Here is a 20960-nt window from a genome sequence, read left to right on the forward strand (position 1 = left end):
GCGAGAGGTTAGGGAGCATTCAGAGGTGCAATTGGCTATATGCTTTAGTGGCTTCAGAAGAGCCGATCAGCCGGTCAGTGCGCCAGTAACAAAATAGACCAAAGAAGACTTCACTTGAAAGAATGACTTGAGTAGCGTAGCAGCATTGCGTTGGCTAATTTTGAAGGACTTAAAAAGGCGACAATGAATCCGGGATACAATGCATGGGGTAGCTGGAAGTCCGCGGCTTGGTCTTTCAAGGGGCGTTAGCCCCAGTAGCTCAACATAGGTCTCGTCACAGGTATACAGATGTGGCGACACGCTGTATATCTGGGGCTCCTAGAAAGGTATCCTGGCATCTTGGACTTGAGAATGTGTTGGTGAGGGTGTTAAAAGAAAGTATAAACATTGACAAAAACAAGGCTGAGGGTGGAGCCGGAACCGGAATAACAAATAGGAGGATGGCGTGAGTGAAAGCGGGCAGGGGCAGGTGTATATGGGAAAAGGCGTCGTACAGTTCATACATGTGTGAAAATATGAAAGAGTATAATAAATGGAATATATGAAATTACAACCATCCCCTGCCTACAACACCCGCAAGTGACGTCACTCTACTAACCCGTTAAAGCTAACAAGCCGAGGATGACGAGGCTGTGTTTGATGAAGATATGTACTCCTATCGAAACGTTGGCCAACCTTTCTGAGGCACATTGTCCTTATTTATAACTGGATATAGAAGTGTAGCTCAGGTGATGTTTATACATCAGTTCCAAGCTCTTTTTCCGTGGCTCCCTGGTGGCCAACAGGCTTGGCAACCAACGGGCTTGAGCGTCCCCGTGTACTGCTCCAGCTCGTAGGCTCTTTCTACTGGCTCTCAAACCAGAGCCATACTGGTGGGCCGAGGCTGAACGTTTTGTTTGTCGATCTTAACGTCTGGGCTCCCAATTCTTATACAAGCTTACTCATGTTTCGCGACTCATATTCGTCACTGGTTCCTTTGTTCCTCGAAATCGTCTCAGTGCGACTGTCCGAGATGCGAGGAATCTGAACGAGTGGTTGCATAAGCATTGATATTATAATTGCTCTACAAGACCAAACGATCGCTTTCAATTGAATCATGGTAATAATAAGACTACGTTACTATAATGCGCCACTGTGCAATATGTGAACGAAAGTAACAGCTATGTAAACTTCCTAGAATACTGTAACTTTTTTAAAGTTTGCAGCGAAGCCTTGTTTACCGAGTGACATAAATTCGTTTCTCTTCGATCATGCTAACATATAGTGTGCTTGCCTCTTGAAGATATTTAAATGAAAGCCTAATATACCTCATTTTCCTCCTTTTATAGACATCAGGGCACATGTGCACTATGTTGAAAATTTTCAACATACCTAATTCTTATTGCAATATTAAATTGAGTGCATCATCAAATTATCTTTTCTATTGCTTTACTTTCATTGTGCCTGTCGCGTCTTTCGCCAGGCATTCCATTGCTTTTATAATAGTAAGCAGCAAAAAAAGTTGTCCAGTAAGGCGTTACTGATCACCCTGCGGTCAAGGGAAGATGACTCGCGCTGTGACTGTGGCACTTTCCCAAATATACCTCGAACACGAGAGAATTTCAAAGATAGGTGGAGGCTTCAATAGCTAGACTACCATTATATGAGTAAAAATTTTCGTTGAAACGAAAATTTCAGCAAGGCAACTTGTTTTTCTTTGTGCAGCAGTAGCTCATGTATTAGCAACATTCGTGGTCAATTGTGCGAGTATTTCATCCCGCAGTGCCGGATAGAAAAGCGCATGCGCATTTGGGCAACATGCATTACCCTAATTCTAATCCTCTTTCTTAATCAGTTTTCGATCTCCCTTCCTCAACTTTTGACAAGGCGTGAATTGACCCTCTTTTATTTTATTTCCCATCTTACTCCTAACCGAAGACGTCCGGATACGACTGCCTTTACGTGTTTGTATGCATTAGCTTTCTTGCAACGATACAATACAGCGATCGAATCAAATGATGGGGTGAGAGTGTTCCGAAGAAATGAAATGAGTATAGTATAGTGAGGTTAAGAGAACGGAGGAGGAATTGGTGCACTTCCAGCTGCCGGCGACACTACATCTATAACGAGGGCGTCGATATAGCCACCTGTGCTACGCCTAGAGATGCGCCACTTACCGAATTTTTCAAGCGAAGCTTGCATTGGCTCACAAGTGGCGTTCTCATGTTCACGAAAAAAAAAACTGTTGCTCCGAGAGCAAAGTAGCTGCGGCAAAGGGCGGTTTTTTTCAGTTGACAGCTGCGCCCGCGCCCATGCTTGAGTCATAAGCAAGGATTACAGCTGCATAGGCGCGTGCTCACCCCGCGCGCACGGCCAATCAGAGCCATTTCGCTTCCGCCGGGAAGGGAAAGGGCCGGAAAAGGTTTCGCGCAAGCTGCTCCAGCTTCGTTTTCGTTCAATATCGGAAAGCGGATGGGATAGCCACGCCTTGTGCGGTCCCCCGAGTAACTAACTGGCTGCCTTCGACGAGCGGCGGCGAGAACTCGCACGTGAAAGGGTTTGCTGTGGCACACCAATCCAGCCGTTAAGGGCTAAATATAGCCCGATGTAGCGTAAGTGCGCGCAGACTTTACGTCACCTTGGTGAGAACAACAGTGCCTATACTTCGACTGATGGTTCGATGCACTGGCGCAGCCGGACGTAACCGGACGTAGTCAACGCACCCGGACTCGCCCGGCGTCGAGCGACAGTCGCCTGAACGCCTATAACGCCGGACTATAAACTAAACTTTAGAGCCGCCCGAGACCAGGATAACCGAGAGCAAGAAGAACATCCCGAGCTGAGGGAGTGGGAAGCCGAAGCAATCCGGCACCGCTACCTGTGGGTTACTTAACCGTGACGAAGGTCAGCGGAACGCAGGACAAGGTTCTCTAAGGGATTGCACAACGAACAACGTATTGTTCTTAAATATCCTTAAAAAGCTAATATATGCTTTCCAACACAGCATTCATACATCTAAGCAAAGTTTCCCTTGCATTCCTCCCCTCGGCTTCCCGCTTCAGCGCAGTCAGTTTCGTGCCGTCAAAAGTAGGTGGCCAAATTTAGACGCTGTGTTCTAGTATTGAACACGGCGGATCCCAGAGATAGAATGTAACAAAAATTGGACACGCGCCAGGTAAAAAAGTATAAATAATATATTGAACAGTTTAGAGTGAGCGAGGGGAAATGTACAGTGATTTTAAATGTCTTTCTTCGTTCCAACCACGCATGGGTATTTACGATGTTTCAAATGTTGAATGTCAACATCAAGAAGCTACGTCGACTTATTCTGCCGGGCATATTTCCTTCTGAGGAGCCCGTTATTTAAGTATTCGCAGCAAATATTAGGCATGTGTGTGCGAATGCACGTAGCATTTTCCCCCATCATTTGTAATCGATAATTTTTCAAAATTTAGGCACTTTTAGATTTTCTTAGTTCCTCTTTCCTAAGAAAGCTAGGCCTATGGAATAGACAACGCTTTTTTGCCATATAGATTCTCTTTTGATTTTGCAAAATATATTTGAGTGAAGATGCAGCAGTGCGTCTAACTTCCCCTCGCTATCAAGAGCACACACTTACCTTTTTTTAACTGCAACATTTTGCACCGTCCTCTAAAGATGGACCTCCTGCACCGAATTGACTGGGGGGCAAAACACGCGAATTGTGCGTAAACACTACTCCACTAAGCACTTGCTGCAATGACGTAGACAACTCTCCTTGTCTGAAGGCTCGCTTCAGTGACACTTATTGCTCTGCAACAGTAACATATATTTCCACAATAACATCACTTGTATCCTCCAGTTATTTCTTGAGCTTTCTGATTTCTGGGAACGAGTGGCACGCTGCTACCTTCATGTCATAGTTATGAACTCCCTGGAAGTAAAGTTACCGAGAAAGGGTAACCGAAGCTTTTCCGACTCCATGGCGCGCATTCATGTAGCGGCCACTCCTCCGACAGATCATAGAGGGAGACACCACTATAAATGCTTTGGATTTAATGGATGTCAACCATCGCGCAAACGAGGGGCCGCCATAATTAATGCAACACCGGTGCGAAGAAAAAGCGAGGGGAGAGAAGAGAACGCGAAACTATGGGCGTACAAGGTTGCTTGGCTAAAAAGAGAGAAACCGAAACCTGTAACAGAAACCGAAATTGCGGCGGTTTTTTTTATTCCGACACCCTAAAGGCCCTTATGAGCATTACATAGGGGGGGGGGGGGGGGTCAACAACAGGATATTTCAAACACAATTAGGGGGGAAAAGCAATATAGAACATCGTGATAAAAATCACCGAATACAAGAAGAAAATATAAAAACAAAAAAGGAAAGAGAATTGCACACATGATGAAAAGAAATAACACTCCGTACAAAGCATATAGATACACTTACAATGCGTCAAAGGCATAAAATTCTGCTTTTACCCAACATGCGTAAAACTGCGCTTCAAATTACTTACAAATGAGTCATGATCACGTATAGAAGCAATACATGGTTGCAGCACACTCCCAGCCTCGTACCACAAGGCAAAACTACGCAGTCTACGGAACACTACATCAGTCCTCGTGCGCTTTAAGGACAGTTTTCATCACCAGCCGGGGACAAGTCACGTCAACCTTTCGCACATTCTCATCCAAACTGGGAAAGTTTTTCACAACACGTATCAAAGGCCACTCGCTTCGGTTAACGTTCTTGCCCTTGAGAAGCAGTAGGTCACCACGCTTACTATTCCGCCTCGGGACCTGCCACATGCGGCGACTCTGAAGCGCAGTGAAAGTGTCACGCCGCCAAAGGCACCAGAAAGACACTGTGAGCCATTGGACCTGGCGCCACCGAAATCACAGCTATGCAAATACTTACAGTCAAAGACACCATATTTCAGAATGTTCGCACCAGTCCTTTGGGTCAGGAGCATTGCTGTAGTCAGTGTGTATCAATGCTCTACGTCTATGGAGACTGGCATAAGAGGCCTTGCGTTCATGGAGGCCGTAACTTCAACCCGAAACATCACGAGTACTTCGTGGGTGAGGCGGCAGGGGAGTGTTTTAACAATACGGAAGCTAAGATGCGAGGGGCAACGTCGATCATTCTTTTCCAGACCCCAATCCTGTGAGAGTCGTGGGGAGCGTTAAATACCAAACTGCATCCCAAGTTCCTGAGAAATGTGTGGACACTTTCGCTGTCCGGGCCACCCACATTGAGCTACAGCTCTGAGCTCGCCCCAATAGAATTTGTGCCACAGTCAGAACGTAGCTGTTTTGTCGCGCCTCTAATGGCAAATAATCTTCTCAAGGCATTTATATTCTTTTAGCCATGCGTGGATTGCATGATTTTGATATAAACTGCTCGTACACTCCTGCACATGAACCGCACTGCCCAGAGCTTGCTATGGCCTTCACCACCTCTAGTGCGACGTGCACTCGCCTCCCAAGGTCCAGACACATCAATATCCCTGTAGGTGAAAGGGGCTTTATACTAAGCCGCTCCTTTGGCAGGCCTGCCATTTTCTGCACTTGTTAGTTGCCCCTCAGCTTGCAGTATCCAACGCATTTATCTATGTACGGGGATAACCAACCTTTAGCCCCAATGATTGAAAAGCCGGCTTATCGGATCGCCTCCTCGGTTAGGTGTCGACCTTGGTGCTGCCCTCTTCGTGATGCGCCGTACGGGTAAGATGGGAACATCGTGGTGTACACGGATGACAACGGGCATAGACCGGGCCTCCTTTAGACGACGGCTGATTTTCAGCAGTCCCTTGCCATCGTCCCATGAATCGAGCTTGCACAGTGGGCTAGAGAATGGGATGATGTTCTCCTGATCTAGGAACTTCTTAGTATGCCTCACGCTGTACTGAACGAATTATGATTGTCTTTGCTCGAGCCAGGTGTTCTGCAAATGTTCAAGTCCGATTCAGTAAACCATTGGCATTGAACGGACTTGCTGTTGAGAAACTTGCTTGCCGCACGTACGAGAACTGCCATCGAATGCATGAAATAGGTCTTACCCGAGAAGCACCCGAACCTACAACTGTCATGTACTCTCATGTTCACCGTAGTGGCAAGGCTACTAGCTTGATGCTTCACGTCGGCGTCAAGATCAGAACCAATGTATTATAAACACTCTTCATGGTGTCGTAAAAATTTCGGAGCAGTCAGCCGGCCCGACGCCCGAAGCTGCGTTCCGGGTACGAACCTTCTTCCGAGTTCTGCAGGATTAATACTAGTCGGAAAATAGTGCCACTGATCCGCCCCACTCGATTTCCTAATGCGTTCTACGCGGTTGCTGGCGTACAAAAAGAACCTCTTTATGTCTATCTATATAGCTGCGGCCGGCCTTGCTATCACATTAGAATTTTATGGAGTCCAACATAACATCCATTTCTATTTCGGTGAGTTCTGCCAGCTCGACGTCCAACACTGCGCCACAGAGCTCGGGCCTGGGAGCAGTGTGCTCAGGACGTGGTGCTAGCTTAGATTTCCCCATTTAAACTCCACATGGCACGCATGGTTTTGGTCCGTGATCTTCAGATACGCCAGAGCGACGACTGCCTTGTTTGATGCGTCTGACACTATGTCCGATTTTCTACTGACGGGTCGTATGTAGCTAGGCGGGCACGTGCGTGACAGGCGCACGTGAATCTTCAAGGCCCTTCAAGGAATCCTTCCAGTCTTCGCACTCTTTTTTGCTTGTTATCAGTAAGTGGGTCATATTCATCACATGTCTCTGTGATAAGGTCATGGAGAAAAAACTTTCTTTTGATGGTGACGGGAGCCGCAAATCCTGGAGGGTCACCTAAGCTGCTCAGGGTCGACAAGCCGCCGCGCCATATGAATGGTCTTCTTTGTATGAAAACCCTGAATGTGGATACGTCTCCCTTGAACTCCCAGCAGAATCCTAGACTGTAGTGCGTGAGGGTTCCGTCGACGCCCATGTAAAGATGCGAACAAATCCTGGAGGGTTACACAATATGTTCGCGGTCGACAAGATGCCACGCTTTGTGAATGGTCTCTTTTGTTTCGCAACCCTGAAGGTGAATACGTCTCTCTTCCGCCCCCAGCAGAATTCCAGACTGCGCTGCAAGGGGGGAGGGCATTGATGCCTATGTCAGGATCCTTCAAGTTCTTTGCGCGGTCGTCCCTTGGGAACGCCTCCATCACTGCAGTGGTGTAAGAAGTGATATTGTGCAGCCTAAAGTTCGAATCTCCTAACATGCGTTGCGTGTGCTTTAGTGCATTAAGAGTATCTTATCCGTGGGAATGCAGTTCAGTCATTCGTCAGCTTAAAAATATCTTTCCACAAACTGTCTAGCATCTGTGCCGAATTATTCTTGCTCTTCGCGTGATATCCTCTGAAGGGCATAGTTTGCAACAGCTGGCGTCGGACTGTTACCAAAAAACGTGCGCCGTCATCCAGTACTCTATAACGTTATTGTGAATGTCAGCGTTGAGGAACCACAGCAACCGTAGGTTGTAGCTATATTCTTACCCCCCGCTCAAGCAGTAGAACATATGCTGAATATTCGCTGTCACTGCAACAACCTCCCAGAATGAAATAAGCGCTCCTAACAGACCATTCGCCAAATCTTGTCCAGCGAGCATAACGCTGTTCAAACAGGTGTTCTTGTACTGTGCAGTAGAATGAAATACAACTCTAGTTCCACCTGGCTGCTGTGGCTGGCACAGGCGAAAGCTGGGAAGGTAATAGCAGTCTATGACGTCTTTAATGGGTGGAGGTTCTTCAGCATGGCCACTTTTGAACATTTCTTTCATGAATTCTACAAAATGCACCAATGCTTGTGGTTGCTTCTCGAGCATGCGTTTCAAGCAGGCAAGACGAATCTGAGTTAGCCTCTTGTTAGGAAGCGGCTGTCTCGGAGAACGAAAAGGGTAGGGGTGCCACCCCGTGCCAGGTTCATTCTTGTAGTACTCAGTGTTCATGATTCTCAAAAGCTTCATGTCCTCCGCAGAAAGAAAAGTCTGGTTGTCTTGCGACATCATGAGTGGTCTTGTATTGTTGTATAGCTGAGAGGAAACCTAGCCGGGAAGGCCGCTTGCACTGTGATTTAGCGTGTTTTATTTAGTTAGGTAGTGGCTTCGGAAATGTTTTGTGAGAGAGGGGCGATCATTTTCAAGTACATTGGTTTTGACGTTCCTGACACAGTCGACGTGCGCCGACGTAAACGCAGACATTGCCTACTATTACCCACGCAAGTAAGAGTTCTTATGCTGCGGGTACATCAACCTGTCTATTTCTTTGCTGGCAGACTTTATGAACTCTCAAAATGTCGCTGCCAAGCAAAGGAAGATTTTCAGAATTAGAGTCAACTCCGGGTATTAGTAAAGCTATAGCCTTGAGGCGAGCGCGATGCCTTGCAACGTCGGGTTTAAAAAATCTTGTTCTTGTTCTCCAGCAGCTTATAGCACTCTCTCAGGGTTGGCAGTGGTGACTTCTCCACGCCATCGATGCCTTCAGCCATTTAGCCCGAAAACATCAAGCAATTCTGTCCTTGCTTTTAAAATCGAGGATGGCATAGATTCTCACTTTGTTTTGAGGCCGACTTGCGTGGTTCACGTCTACAAAGCAGCAGATGCCATCGTAGCCACTTCCACGCACTACTGAGCACATTCAGAAGGCATCAGGCACCTGCATCTCGCAGTTCAGCTTGCCGCTTTTGTTGTCATGTTTGGATTCGTGATACACATCGTAGGGACTCTACTAGTGAAGTGCTGTAGCACATTTGTCACTCCCATAGTCTGCGCATGTGACAATAATCTTAATGACCTTCGCGGAATTATCACTAGTCATTCAACATTTTCAACTTTAAAGCACAAGCTAAGCTACTTCAAGATCGCTTTGAGCTCATCGAATGGTTCTCCCAAAATGCTCGACATTTCTGCAAATGGTGCGGCTTCTTGCGCAAACGGCCATATTTTGTCGGGTTCTACACCTTTTTGCGTACTGTGGAAGGTGGTGTGTCTGAGCAAAGTTCAACATCGGGGAGAGAAACAGAAATGGTTGTCTTCCCGTTGTGTTCATTTATTGCCGATTTTTCATTTTTCTGGTAATTTTGGACAGTATTACTTGCGGAGCTGAGTGTGAAGCTTGTATATTTTTTCCCTTTCGCATGGCCGCGTGTAAACTCGGACAAGAAGACAAACGGATGGAAGGCTACGCCACGGTCTTGCCTATACATTGAACCCTTGGAAATACACGCTTCTTGCAGACGTGGCGGCAGTTTTTCCGCAATGCGGTACTCCTATCTGTCGGTAACTATGTGGCTGGGCTCGGGGAGGTGAGGGTCCGCTTTCGTTCACGCTAGTTCCAGCATCAGGTCTCCCAGTTCTCGCAACTTGTGTGTGTCCTTGTCCGGCAGCCTGGGACAGTTTTATACCCTTTTAGGAAGGCCATCCTCTATAATTTATGGTACACTGTAACAGTCCTCAAGCCTTTCCAAAGCAAGGTTTAGACTAGCTTCGGGTTTGGCGAGATGGACTGACTTGAGCCTTTTCGTGTAGCTTGACGATCCGAATCCCAGCCGTTTTAATACAGGATAAGTTCTTTCTTGGGGTATAAATGTAGACTTCGTACCATTCCTTGAAAAGTTGCTTCCATGATCTCGAAATTTGGGAGGTCTTTCTGTACTAAATATAAAAAAAGGTCTCGCCGCACTAAATATTTGGCCGTACTGTCCAGGAACTGGCGGCAAGGCCTGGAAGGAGAGGGATAGAATATTCAGATTCTGTGACGGTCACCTTCTTCTACCAAAAATTGAGGCGCAGAGTCCCACCTCCTAGCTCCAAATTAAAAAGATCTCAGGTGGTTGAATGGAGGCGACTTCAAACCAGAACTTTCCGCAACGCGGTTCACCTACATGGCATCTACCTCGAACTGTACCCAGATGACTTGTGTAAACTATGTGGGACAGAACAGGCCGCCCTAGTATATATAATATGGGAATGCGCACGCGTACAGGATAAAAATGCAGTCTCCGCGCAACAGCTTGAGGCGCGGTGGAAAATCGCGCTGATCAGCTCACAAATCAAGGCTATCTATGGGCCATCCTGCGCGCTCAAGAGGCGGCTGGGAGACAGCGTCTCTGCACCACCCCTGGCGCGGCCTAGGCCCAGCCCACAATCCACTGTTTTCTTCAATAAAGTTGTATCACCCACTCACTCGCTCACTCACTCACTCACTCACTCACTCACTCACTCACTCACTCACTCACTCACTCACTCACTCACTCACTCACTCACCCACTCACTCACTCACTCACTCACTCACTCACTCACTCACTCACTCACTCACTCACTCACTCACTCACTCTTTCACTCACTCACTGACTCACTCACTCTCTCACTCACTCACTGACTCGCTCACTCACTCCCTCCCTCACTCACCCACTCACTCACTCACTCACTCATTCACTCACAACACAGCTTGGTTAAGCACGAAGTCGGGCGAGTGTTAAACGCTGTCTTCGGACTCTTGCGAGCGGCCCGACAGATGTGATGCACTTCGCTTTCTTCTTCCTCAGCCTCCAGTACGTTAGTCTGTGCTTCCACGGTGGATGCCTCTCCCTCATAGCGCAACGCCTCTATTTGAGACTCCACCTTTGCTTTTTCTAGATTCACTGCCACTTATTATTATTTTTTGCGAACGCCGCACATGTGCGCGCTGGCGTCCACGGCCCTTGCTTTGGTGGCGAGCGTGTTTGCTGTAGTTCCGTTGGAGCGTCCGGGACGTGTAGACCGCGCCGAGTGTCCTGAACATGAAAGCGTCAGCTGGCTCTCTCTTGCTGCGTGCTGCAAGAGGTCTGGGCTCATCTGAGACAAATCGGGCTCAAGCTCCAATGGCGTCATTTTGATGACAGCTACAATGCGAGGTCGCCGGCGTCTAGATCGTGACGAAGGGTGGCGGCGAAGCTTAACGCCGTTTTTCCATAACCGCATTTTTACTTTTTCGATTCCCTGGTGCGCGTTGATGTAGTGGCCACTCCCCTGGCAGGTCACAGACAGCGACAACACTTTAATGCTTTGGACCTAATGTATGTCAACCATTGTATAAACGCGGTGCTGCGACAATGATGCGACACTGGTGGGACAGACAACAAAAAGGAGAGGGGAGAGAAGGAAACGCCTAGTTGTGGGCAAACAAGGTTGCTTTGCTAGAAAGTGAGAAACCGAAGCTTGTAATAAAAACTGCAATTGCGGAGGTTTCAAAGCATGGTTTCAACACAGAAAAATTTAGTGTGCAGTAAAGGTAAAGAAGCGTCCATGCATTTTTTTATACACAACTAAACTTTGCAACGTTTCTTTTTCTATGCAGTACTAATGAAGTGCCACTTTACACAAATGTAGTGCTTTCACATTTTGGCAACCATTAAGGAAAACCGATAATGCGTATGCAAGCTGCCACTTGATGCAGCACTAAGCTGAAAGACAGAAACGACATGCATAGACTGGTAGGCGAGTTAAAATTACGCAGTGGAAGTTCCTGGTGTTTAGTATTTAATTATCAATATAATTTACTGTTTATTTGCTCTTTCCTTGCAGTGCGCTCTTGTTTCAAGCACAGGAAAAGTATCTGCGTGCCCTCAAGGCTGCAGGTGCGTCCTCAATTACAGCACTCCCATTAATAAACGAACAGGACGATGCCAGGCAATGGGCTCACGCGCTTTGCTGAAGGGTTAGCCATTCTGCTGGTTGCCAGAGAAAGAGCAAGGATTCGCTTGAATATCGTCCACAAACACTCATGGCACTCCTAATCCATGAGTAATTTGAGCGTATTCTCTTTATTGTCTTCTGTTGAGGCTGCATAACATGATAGTGCACAAGTGACGAAATCTCATAGTGGAGGATAAAAATAAATGCAGGAGCCATTAGACCCTGTGAAGGTGGTTGACTATGAAAGCTGCTATAGTGCTATAAGTTATGTTGGTATGCGACCATACATATAGTTATCGATATGTGATTTATGCGAAATACAAATGAATACACAATCATTTGTCGTGTTGTCTGTTGTCTCTTTATTTTACTTTTATCTTGTCACGCGAGTGCCAATGGCCTTGTGGTTGCTGTGATACGCAGCCAATTGCTGTGTGATGGCGCCTGTTACGTTCTTGGCTAGCGTCAAATCTATACACGAACGTTTGCGCGTCATCGTGGGTACTTTGGGGTCAGTGTAACACTGTATACCGAATTGTTAAAGCACACAGCACAGCAGTCGCAGCTACGACAGAGCGCCGTTGAGGCCAGGTGACCGTTAAACCGAACCTCAACGCGACTGACGATATCCGTTGACTGGGGTGCAGTTCAAAGAAGTGCCCGAGACAAAACACGTTTTTTCGTAATTTTCGATTCAGAATACTTTATAGGTAATTAACAGAATAAAACCTGGAAGGACTTGAGTTTTATTCTAGCGGACAAACGTGGGGTTGTTCGTTTCTTGCCCTTAGAAGTCCATGTATTGACATCAGAAGGGGATTCCACAGTATATACAACTTCACTGTGAACTACGTAATTATGAAAAGGAAATGAAACTTGGCGTAATGGTACAGTCTTCTTAGCGGCTAATTGCCACATTATTTGTTTCGGGATAGTTTTGATAAATCAAGGTATACAGCCATTTGCTGTAGCCATACTCCCTCCGTAGATGCCCATGTATTGACAGCAGAGGGGAATTCTGTAATATTTACAACTTCACTGTGATATTACACATTATGAGAAGTAAATTAAACTAAGGGTAATGATAGATTCGTCTCCGCGGCCAATTTCACTAATTTTTTAAGATACCTATATTAGCTTGAGAGCTACACAGCATTCCAAGAATGTTTGCTTTGCCGCAAGGCGTTTTCTGTTCGTCGCTTTGATTTTTGCGGAGGGTAGCCACAGACCCGTTTCGCTTGATAAAAAGAACTACATTATTGTTTACTTGTTAGTTTGTCTTGATTAGTTGGAATGCGCCATCTATAATAATTAATTGTGCCTTATGTTTTATCCTTTTTCGCTAAGGGCGCGAGAAGGCTGGACGCTCAAGCTTGGCTGTGGAATAACTACGCATTACATCTCGAGATAGCGCTCAATATTTACTTTTCCTTGTGTTTTTTTTTTCAGGTTTCGCTCAACGCGCATAGACAGATTTCCACTCAATCGTTGAGGCGGAATTGGAGCGAAATAAAAGTATACAGATCCCGCGCATTGTGGGAACACATGCTATGCAAAACATTGTCCAGCTCTCAGGCTGAGAAACATCGTATTGGGATTTGAAAAGCTTTACCTGAGGCACCAGTGTGTTTGCCTACACTCTAAAAAAAGGGTAAAATGGGGTATTGAGGTAACTCCTTTAGGGGAGGAACTGATCTGCCCTAACCATTACTTCCTTTATGGGGTAAGTGCGAGGAGATGGACTGTTAGTCCCTATGCGGTTACTCCTTCGAGGACTAACAGTTGGCCTTTTTCGATCCTTCTCGTGGGAGTAACAGTCATTCTTTCCGATCCTCCACAAAGGTGGAATTAATGAAATGAGCATTCATACCGTGATAAAAAAATTACTGAGCTAAGAAAAAGAAGGTGACCGAAAGCAAGATTGGAACTCACGTCCTCGCGTTCACAAGTCAGGTACTCTAGCTACTTTACACCGAGAGGTCTTTTTTTCTTTCATTGTAGTTATTACAGTAGCATTCAACCCGATGTTCACCCGAGTCAGAGAGTGTAGAGCACAATGAAAGTCACACACAGAAAAGGCATCGCTCATACTGTGTGTGCAAATGTTGGTTTCACTTTAGAAGGGTGGTAAGGATAGGCACCTCACCAAAATGGGGTATAATTCCGGTTGTATATAGAGTCCGTCATAAACTTGTTTAGGTGTAGTGTAATTTGGATAAAATGTACCTTTGTAGGTACACCACAATTGGTCGGTGGACAGGACAGGATACAGAGACGCAGGTGCAGCAATGTAAAAGCAACTCTGCATTTTGTGCGTGCTATGGGGGAAAAGCCTAATGTTGAGTGTGCTCGCAACCGTAAACGACTGCAGAATAAAGCCTGCCCGATTATTCTTAAGGTGATTTAAACTCAGGCACTACGTGATGTATACGTGCAGCGAGCTCAAACGGAGCAGCCAAGACGACAAAGAAGGCCGATTTCTCTATCGCTTAGCGTGTCTTGTTTGAGCTACATGTCGCTTCAGTTAAATTTGCAATTTCCTCGGAACGAAAGGAATGGTACTCTTTACCAAGAAGTTTATCAATGACTTGCGCGTTTAACGTGTATCGCTCACTTATGGTGTGCGCCCAAATGGCATGCCTCTTCGCATTCCAGCTTTCACATTTCTCACAATTTTCTAGCGAGGAGGAAAACTACTGCTTTGCATGCAGTTCAGTAGACAGTGGACGAACGTCGTACTACTCACGATTTATAGAGAACAATCAATATTGAGCGGACAGTACTCAGCTGGATCCAATCCTTCCTTTCGTCTCGTTCCCAATTTGTTGTAATGACTCCGCATCAAACGCGGCTTCAACTGAATCCGGAGTTCTACAAGGGTGTTTCCTTGGTACTCTTTTATTTTTAATATATATTAACGATTTACCTGATAATATTTCTACAACAATCAAACCCCGGCCCTCAGTCCCCAGCAGCGACGAAGCAACTGACCACGGCGGCGGTCAGATCTGTGACGCTGCAGAGGGTGCTAAGAATACCTGGCTCCGGACAGGCCGCCATTGGAATCTGAACCTGGCAACGTTTAACGTTAGAACGCTATCTAGTGAGGCGAGTCTAGCAGTGTCAATGGAGGAATTAGAATGTAGTAAATGGGATATAATAGGGCTCAGTGAGGTTAGGAGGACAAAAGAAGCATATACAGTGCTAAAAAGCGGGCATGTACTGTGTTACCGGGGCTTAGCGGAGAGACGAGAACTAGGAGTCGGATTCCTGATTAATAAGGAAATAGCTGGTAACATACAGGAATTCTATAGCATTAACGAGAGGGTGGCAGGTCTTGTTGTGAAACTTAATAAGAGGTACAAATTAAAGGTGGTACAAGTCTATGCCCCTACATGCAGTCATGATGACCAGGAAGTCGAAAGCTTTTATGAAGATGTGGAATCGGCGATGGGTAAAGTCAAAACAAAATACACTATACTTATGGGCGACTTCAATGCCAGGGTAGGCAAGAAGCAGGCTGGAGACAAGTCAGTGGGGGAATATGGCATAGGCTCTAGGAATAGCAGAGGAGAATTATTAGTAGAGTTTGCAGAACAGAATAATATGCGGGTAATGAACACCTTTTTCCGCAATGGGGTTAGTCGAAAGTGGACGTGGAGGAGCCCGAATGGTGAGACTAGAAATGAAATCGACTTCATACTCTGCGCGAACCCTGGCATCATACAAGATGTAGACGTGCTCGGGAAGGTACGCTGCAGTGACCATAGGATGGTAAGAACTCGAATTAGCCTAGACTTGAGGAGGGAACGGAAGAAACTGGTACACAAAAAGCCAATTAATGAGTTAGCGGTAAGAGGGAAACTAGAGGAATTCCGGATCAAGCTACAGAACAGGTATTCGGCTTTAACTCAGGAAGAGGACCTTAGTGTTGAAGCAATGAACGACTATCTCATGGGCATCATTAAGGAGTGCGCAATAGAAGTCGGTGGTAACGCCGTTAGACAGGAAACCAGTAAGCTATCGCAGGAGACGAAAGATCTGATCAAGAAACGCCAATGTATGAAAGCCTCTAACCCTACAGCTAGAATAGAACTGGCAGAACTTTCTAAGTTAATCAACAAGCGTAAGACAGCGGACATCAGGAACTATAATATGGATAGAATTGAACAGGCTCTCAGGAACGGAGGAAGCCTAAAAACAGTGAAGAAGAAACTAGGAATAGGCAAGAATCAGATGTGTGCGTTAAGAGACAACGCCGGCAATATCGTTACTAATATGGATGAGATAGTTCAAGTGGCTGAGGAGTTCTATAGAGATTTATACAGTACCAGTGGCAACCACGACGATAGTGGAAGAGAGAATAGCCTAGAGGAATTCGAAATCCCACAGGTAACGCCAGAGGAAGTAAAGAAAGCCTTAGGAGCTATGCAAAGGTAGAAGGCAGCTGGGTAGGATCAGGTAACAGCAGATTTGCTGAAGGATGGTGGTCAGATTGTTCTAGAGAAACTGGCCACCCTGTATACGCAATGCCTCATAACCTCGAGCGTACCGGAATCTTGGAAGAACGCTAAGATAATTCTAATCCATAAAAAATGGGACGCCAAAGACTTGAAAAATTATAGACCGATTAGCTTACTGTCAGCTGCCTACAAAGTATTTACTAAGGTAATCGCAAATAGAATCAGGAACACCTTAGACTTCTGTCAACGAAAGGACCAGGCAGGATTTCGTAAAGGCTACTCAACAATAGACCATATTCACACTATCAATCAAGTGATAGAGAAATGTGCTGAATATAACCAACCCTTATATACAGCTTTCATTGATTACGAGAAAGCGTTTGATGCAGTCGAAACCTCAGCAGTCATGGAGGCATTACGGAATCAGGGTGTAGATGAGACATATGTAAAGATACTGGAAGATATATATAGCGGCTCCACAGCCACCGTAGTCCTCCACAAAGAAAGCAACAAAATCCCTATAAAGAAAGGCGTCAGACAGGGAGATACGATATCTCCAATGGTATTCACAGCATGTTTACAGGAGGTATTCAGAGACCTGGAGTGGGAAGAATTGGGGATAAAAGTTGAGGGAGAATACCTTAGCAACTTGCGATTCGCTGATGATATTGCCTTGCTTAGTAACTCAGGAGACCAATTGCAATACATGCTCACTGACCTGGAGAGGCAAAGCAGAAGGGTGGGTCTGAAAATTAATCTGCAGAAAACTAAAGTATTGTTTAACAGTCTCGGAAGAGAACAGCAGTTTACGATAGGTAGCGATCTACGTAGGGCAGGTAGTGACCACGGATCCGGATCATGAGACTGAAATAACCAGAAGAATAAGAATGGGCTGGGGTGCGTTTGGCAGGCCTTCTCAAATCATGAACAGCAGGTTGCCACTATCCCTCAAAAGGAAAGTGTATAACAGCTGTGTGTTACCAGTACTCACATATGGGGCAGAAACCTGGAGGCTTACGAAAAGGGTTCTGCTGAAATTGAGGACGACGCAACGAGCTATGGAAAGAAGAATGATGGGTGTAACGTTAAGGCATAAGAAAAGAGCAGATTGGGTGAGGCAGCAAACGCGGGTAAACGACATCTTAGTTGAAATCACGAAAAAGAAATGGGCATGGGCCGGACATGTAATGAGGAGGGAAGATAACCGATGGTCACTAAGGGTTACGGACTGGATTCCAAGGGAAGGGATGCGTAGCAGGGGGCGGCAGAAAGTTAGGTGGGCGGATGACATTAAGACGTTTGCTGGGACAACATGGCCACAATTAGTACATGACCGGGGTAGTTGGAGAATTATGGGAGAGGCCTTTGCCCTGCTGTGGGCGTAACTAGGCTGATGATGATGATGATGATTTCTTCACAAATTTGTTTATTCGCTGACGACTGTGTTATATATCGAAAAATAACTAATGCCTTTGATATAACTACCCTTCAATCTGATTTGAACAACATATGTAATTGGTGTCTCAATTGGTGCGTGGAACTTACTATTAATAAATACAAATCTATGTGGATTTCTCGTTCTAACACAACTTGCCCTACCTACGCCCTCAATGTCTGCCCCCTTCAATCTGTTACATGCTACCGTTATCTTGGCATTCATATAAATAGCGAACTTTTTTGGAAGCAGCATGCACAATATCTAATATCTAAACCTAAACGCTCAATAGGATACTTGAAGAGAACTTTTTCGCTTGCACCTGTTTATTACAACGACTGTTGTACACAACTTAAGTCCGCACCCAATTAGAATATGCCCCATCCGTTTGGTATCCTCATCAGGTCACATTAATTAACGAAATAGAATCAGTGCAAAATCGCTCTGTTCGTTTCATCCTAGTCGACCACCATCACACTGCTTGTGTTACATTAATGAAGAGTACCCTTCAAATCCTATTATTATCTCCTTTGCAGAATTTATTCACGCATTTTCCTTTTTCATAAAATTTACTACCGCAACATATCTCTTCGCCCCCTTTGGATCCACACTGCGCCTTAGTATTCAGCTTGTCCTGATGAGGTACATAAAGTTAACGTTCCCCGTCATAACACCGTCGCATGCTCACAACCTTTCCTTCGTAGGACTTCATTCGACTGGAATAATCTACGTATAATCATTAGTAAGCATCAGTGACCCCACTCTTTCTAAGAATTCAGTAATCAACATGAAATAATGTGTGGTGGCAAATGACTTAATTACGTACATATTCGTGAACATTCGTTGCTTGGTAAAGTGTACTCTTTCTGTATTTTCATATTACGGAAGTCTCTTTTTTGGTTATTATGAATACATTACTAGTTTTTTCATATGCCTTTTGTTCCCAGCACTGTACATTCCTAGAACAAATCCTGTGTTTTTTACACTTGGAATGCATTCTCGACCCTCCCCTCTGCAAGGTACAACTACGTGCCTTAAAGCTCTCACAAATAAATAAATAAATAAATAAATAAATACCGTTTTCGCCGCATCACTCCGAAGTGCAGCGGAGTGCATGGGGAGTAACCATTCTCCTTCGTCCTCCCGTTGCTCCCTTTTCGAACAAGGACTAAACACTTACTCTACGAAATATGCACACGGCACGCACGTTCGTTCGCTTAGTCCCTTTTAGGGCCAAGGCGCTCTTTTAGGACTAACTGCCCAGTTACCCTCGTTTATTCAGGGTTTTTCTTAGAGGGTGGAAAAAGGTATTGTGGACGTGGCTTTAGCTTGTTTGCACAAGCAGCAGCAATATGAAGAAGGTTCTCTGGCCGGTAAGACATGATGGGATATTTTTTTAGACGGATGAAGGAACTTGATGCAGCTTTCGCCGAACGGCCCCAAGGTTTTAAATATTATCCGGTGCTGGCAAGAATCACACCCTCGTCATAATATTGAGAGAATCTTGTCGGAATTATATATTTACACACACATGACGCGTGAACTTTGCGGCGACGCCGCTATAGGACGCAGCATGTCCAGAAGGAAGCACGGGAGTGAAATACACACACACGGCGTAATACATGGAGCGCTGCTGTAGCTGCAATGCGGAGCATCGATAGATTCTTTCTACGCTAATCGCACTAACGTCGACATTCAGTGTGAGACAGGTTCTGTAGGAAGTTTTGGCAACTTTTACACTAATTAAACTGTTGATTATATGCAAGATAAGAGTAGCCACCAGGAAACATGGTATAATACGGCAATAAATTTGCACATTTTCTTCATTAAACATTTGCGAAATCCTTCGCTGTTCCGTTACGACCTGCCGGAACTAGAAAGAGGAACAACGTATCTGAATGTCGACAAACGCTTACTGCTACAAGCAAAGCAGTGCGCTACGTAGGCTGATCCTAAATGGACAGCAGTGTAACATGCACAGCGTGTCAAAGTCCTAGTTGCCAGTGCGAACAATGGAACAATGTGGCACGTGCGCTCTCGCTTTCATAAGCAGCTTGTTGCTATGCAATGTAACGCACGTGAAATACGCACGCAACAAGAACTGGCACGCCACACATGCTCTTGCTCGTGCGATGCGATGTAACACAGACGTCAATCGCTATAAATATCGAATATACGTTCGCAAGAGCAAAGTATGCTTCTGATAGGGGCTGGCCACACTACTTGTGGTTGCAGCAAACCGTCTTTGCATTATGCGCTCGATGCTCTTACCATGAAGCTACCGCACTGCCATTTTCCCATTCACCTTCTGAGGTGTTTCTGTTTGTCTACTAGAAGTAATCCTGGGAGTGTTAGCCAGCGCGACCACTCATGGCCTTGGCGGCGGATGTTAACATCCTTTGTGCCGAAGGCGTCAGGATGATGTGAACTTTTTTGGGTGAAGGCAACTCGTCAAATACGACCCTCGCTATGTAAATAATGAGAAGAAAGGAAATGTAGGGGGCGCCATTTGTTAGTCATATGATAAGAAGCGAACAAGCAAGGACACGACTGGCCGCATAAGGTAAATTACTCGTAGTTCTTAGTTGAAATAATGAAACGAAAAAAATGATAAGGAAATCGAATGCGCATTGTGAATTACGTTGATTCGTAGACCACCTGCGGCCACTTGTTTTTCATCCACTTTCATTTCTATGTATTTATCATTTCTCCAAATCAATTGAGAAGTACAAGTAGTTTTCCCTGTGCAGTCCTTGGTGTCGTTGTTTGTTGGCTTCATATGATGTGACCAGTAAGAATCGGAACCCTAAGCATCCTTTCTTCTTATTCATGATATAGCGAGAGTCTCGAATCTGGTAGCTCGTTGCCTTCAGGATGCATGTGTGGGTTTATTGACCAGGTGCATTCACCCAAAAAAGCTCCCGTAAACGTGACGCCTGTGGCCGAAAGGATGTTCCACATCCGCTGCCAAGGCTGCGAGTAGGGGCGCTGCCTAACTCTCCTAATGTTAGTCCTTGAAGATATAACTAATTACCTACCTGCGGCCAGTTTTGTTTATCCACTTTCATTGCCATTTATTTTTATTTCTTTATTCCATTGCGAACATCAAGTAGCATTCCCTATGCTAGCTTGATATCAGTGTTGTTGGCATTTTATATACAACTAATTAGGATTGCGCCCCTTAGTTTCCTTGTGTCTCGTTTACACACGCACGCACACACGCACACACGCACGCACACACACACACACACACACACACACACACACACACACACACACACACACACACACACACACACACACACACACATATATATATATATATATATATATATATATATATATATATATATATATATATATATATATATATATATATATAT

The 20960-nt window shown here is 45.4% G+C and overlaps 1 protein-coding gene across 1 annotated transcript in view; it reads left to right on the forward strand.

The window, feature by feature from the left end:
- The window catches only part of LOC142575987 (uncharacterized), a 195090-nt gene that overhangs the window by 65925 nt on the left and 108205 nt on the right, over nucleotides 1-20960 (forward strand). Inside the window, exon 6 of the mRNA XM_075685854.1 lies at nucleotides 11569-11621. Coding sequence (XP_075541969.1) covers nucleotides 11569-11621 — 53 coding nt within the window. The remainder of the gene's footprint in view (nucleotides 1-11568; nucleotides 11622-20960) is intronic.

This window comes from Dermacentor variabilis, chromosome 3 (genome assembly GCF_050947875.1).
Source record: "Dermacentor variabilis isolate Ectoservices chromosome 3, ASM5094787v1, whole genome shotgun sequence".
Lineage (NCBI taxonomy): Eukaryota > Metazoa > Arthropoda > Arachnida > Ixodida > Ixodidae > Dermacentor > Dermacentor variabilis.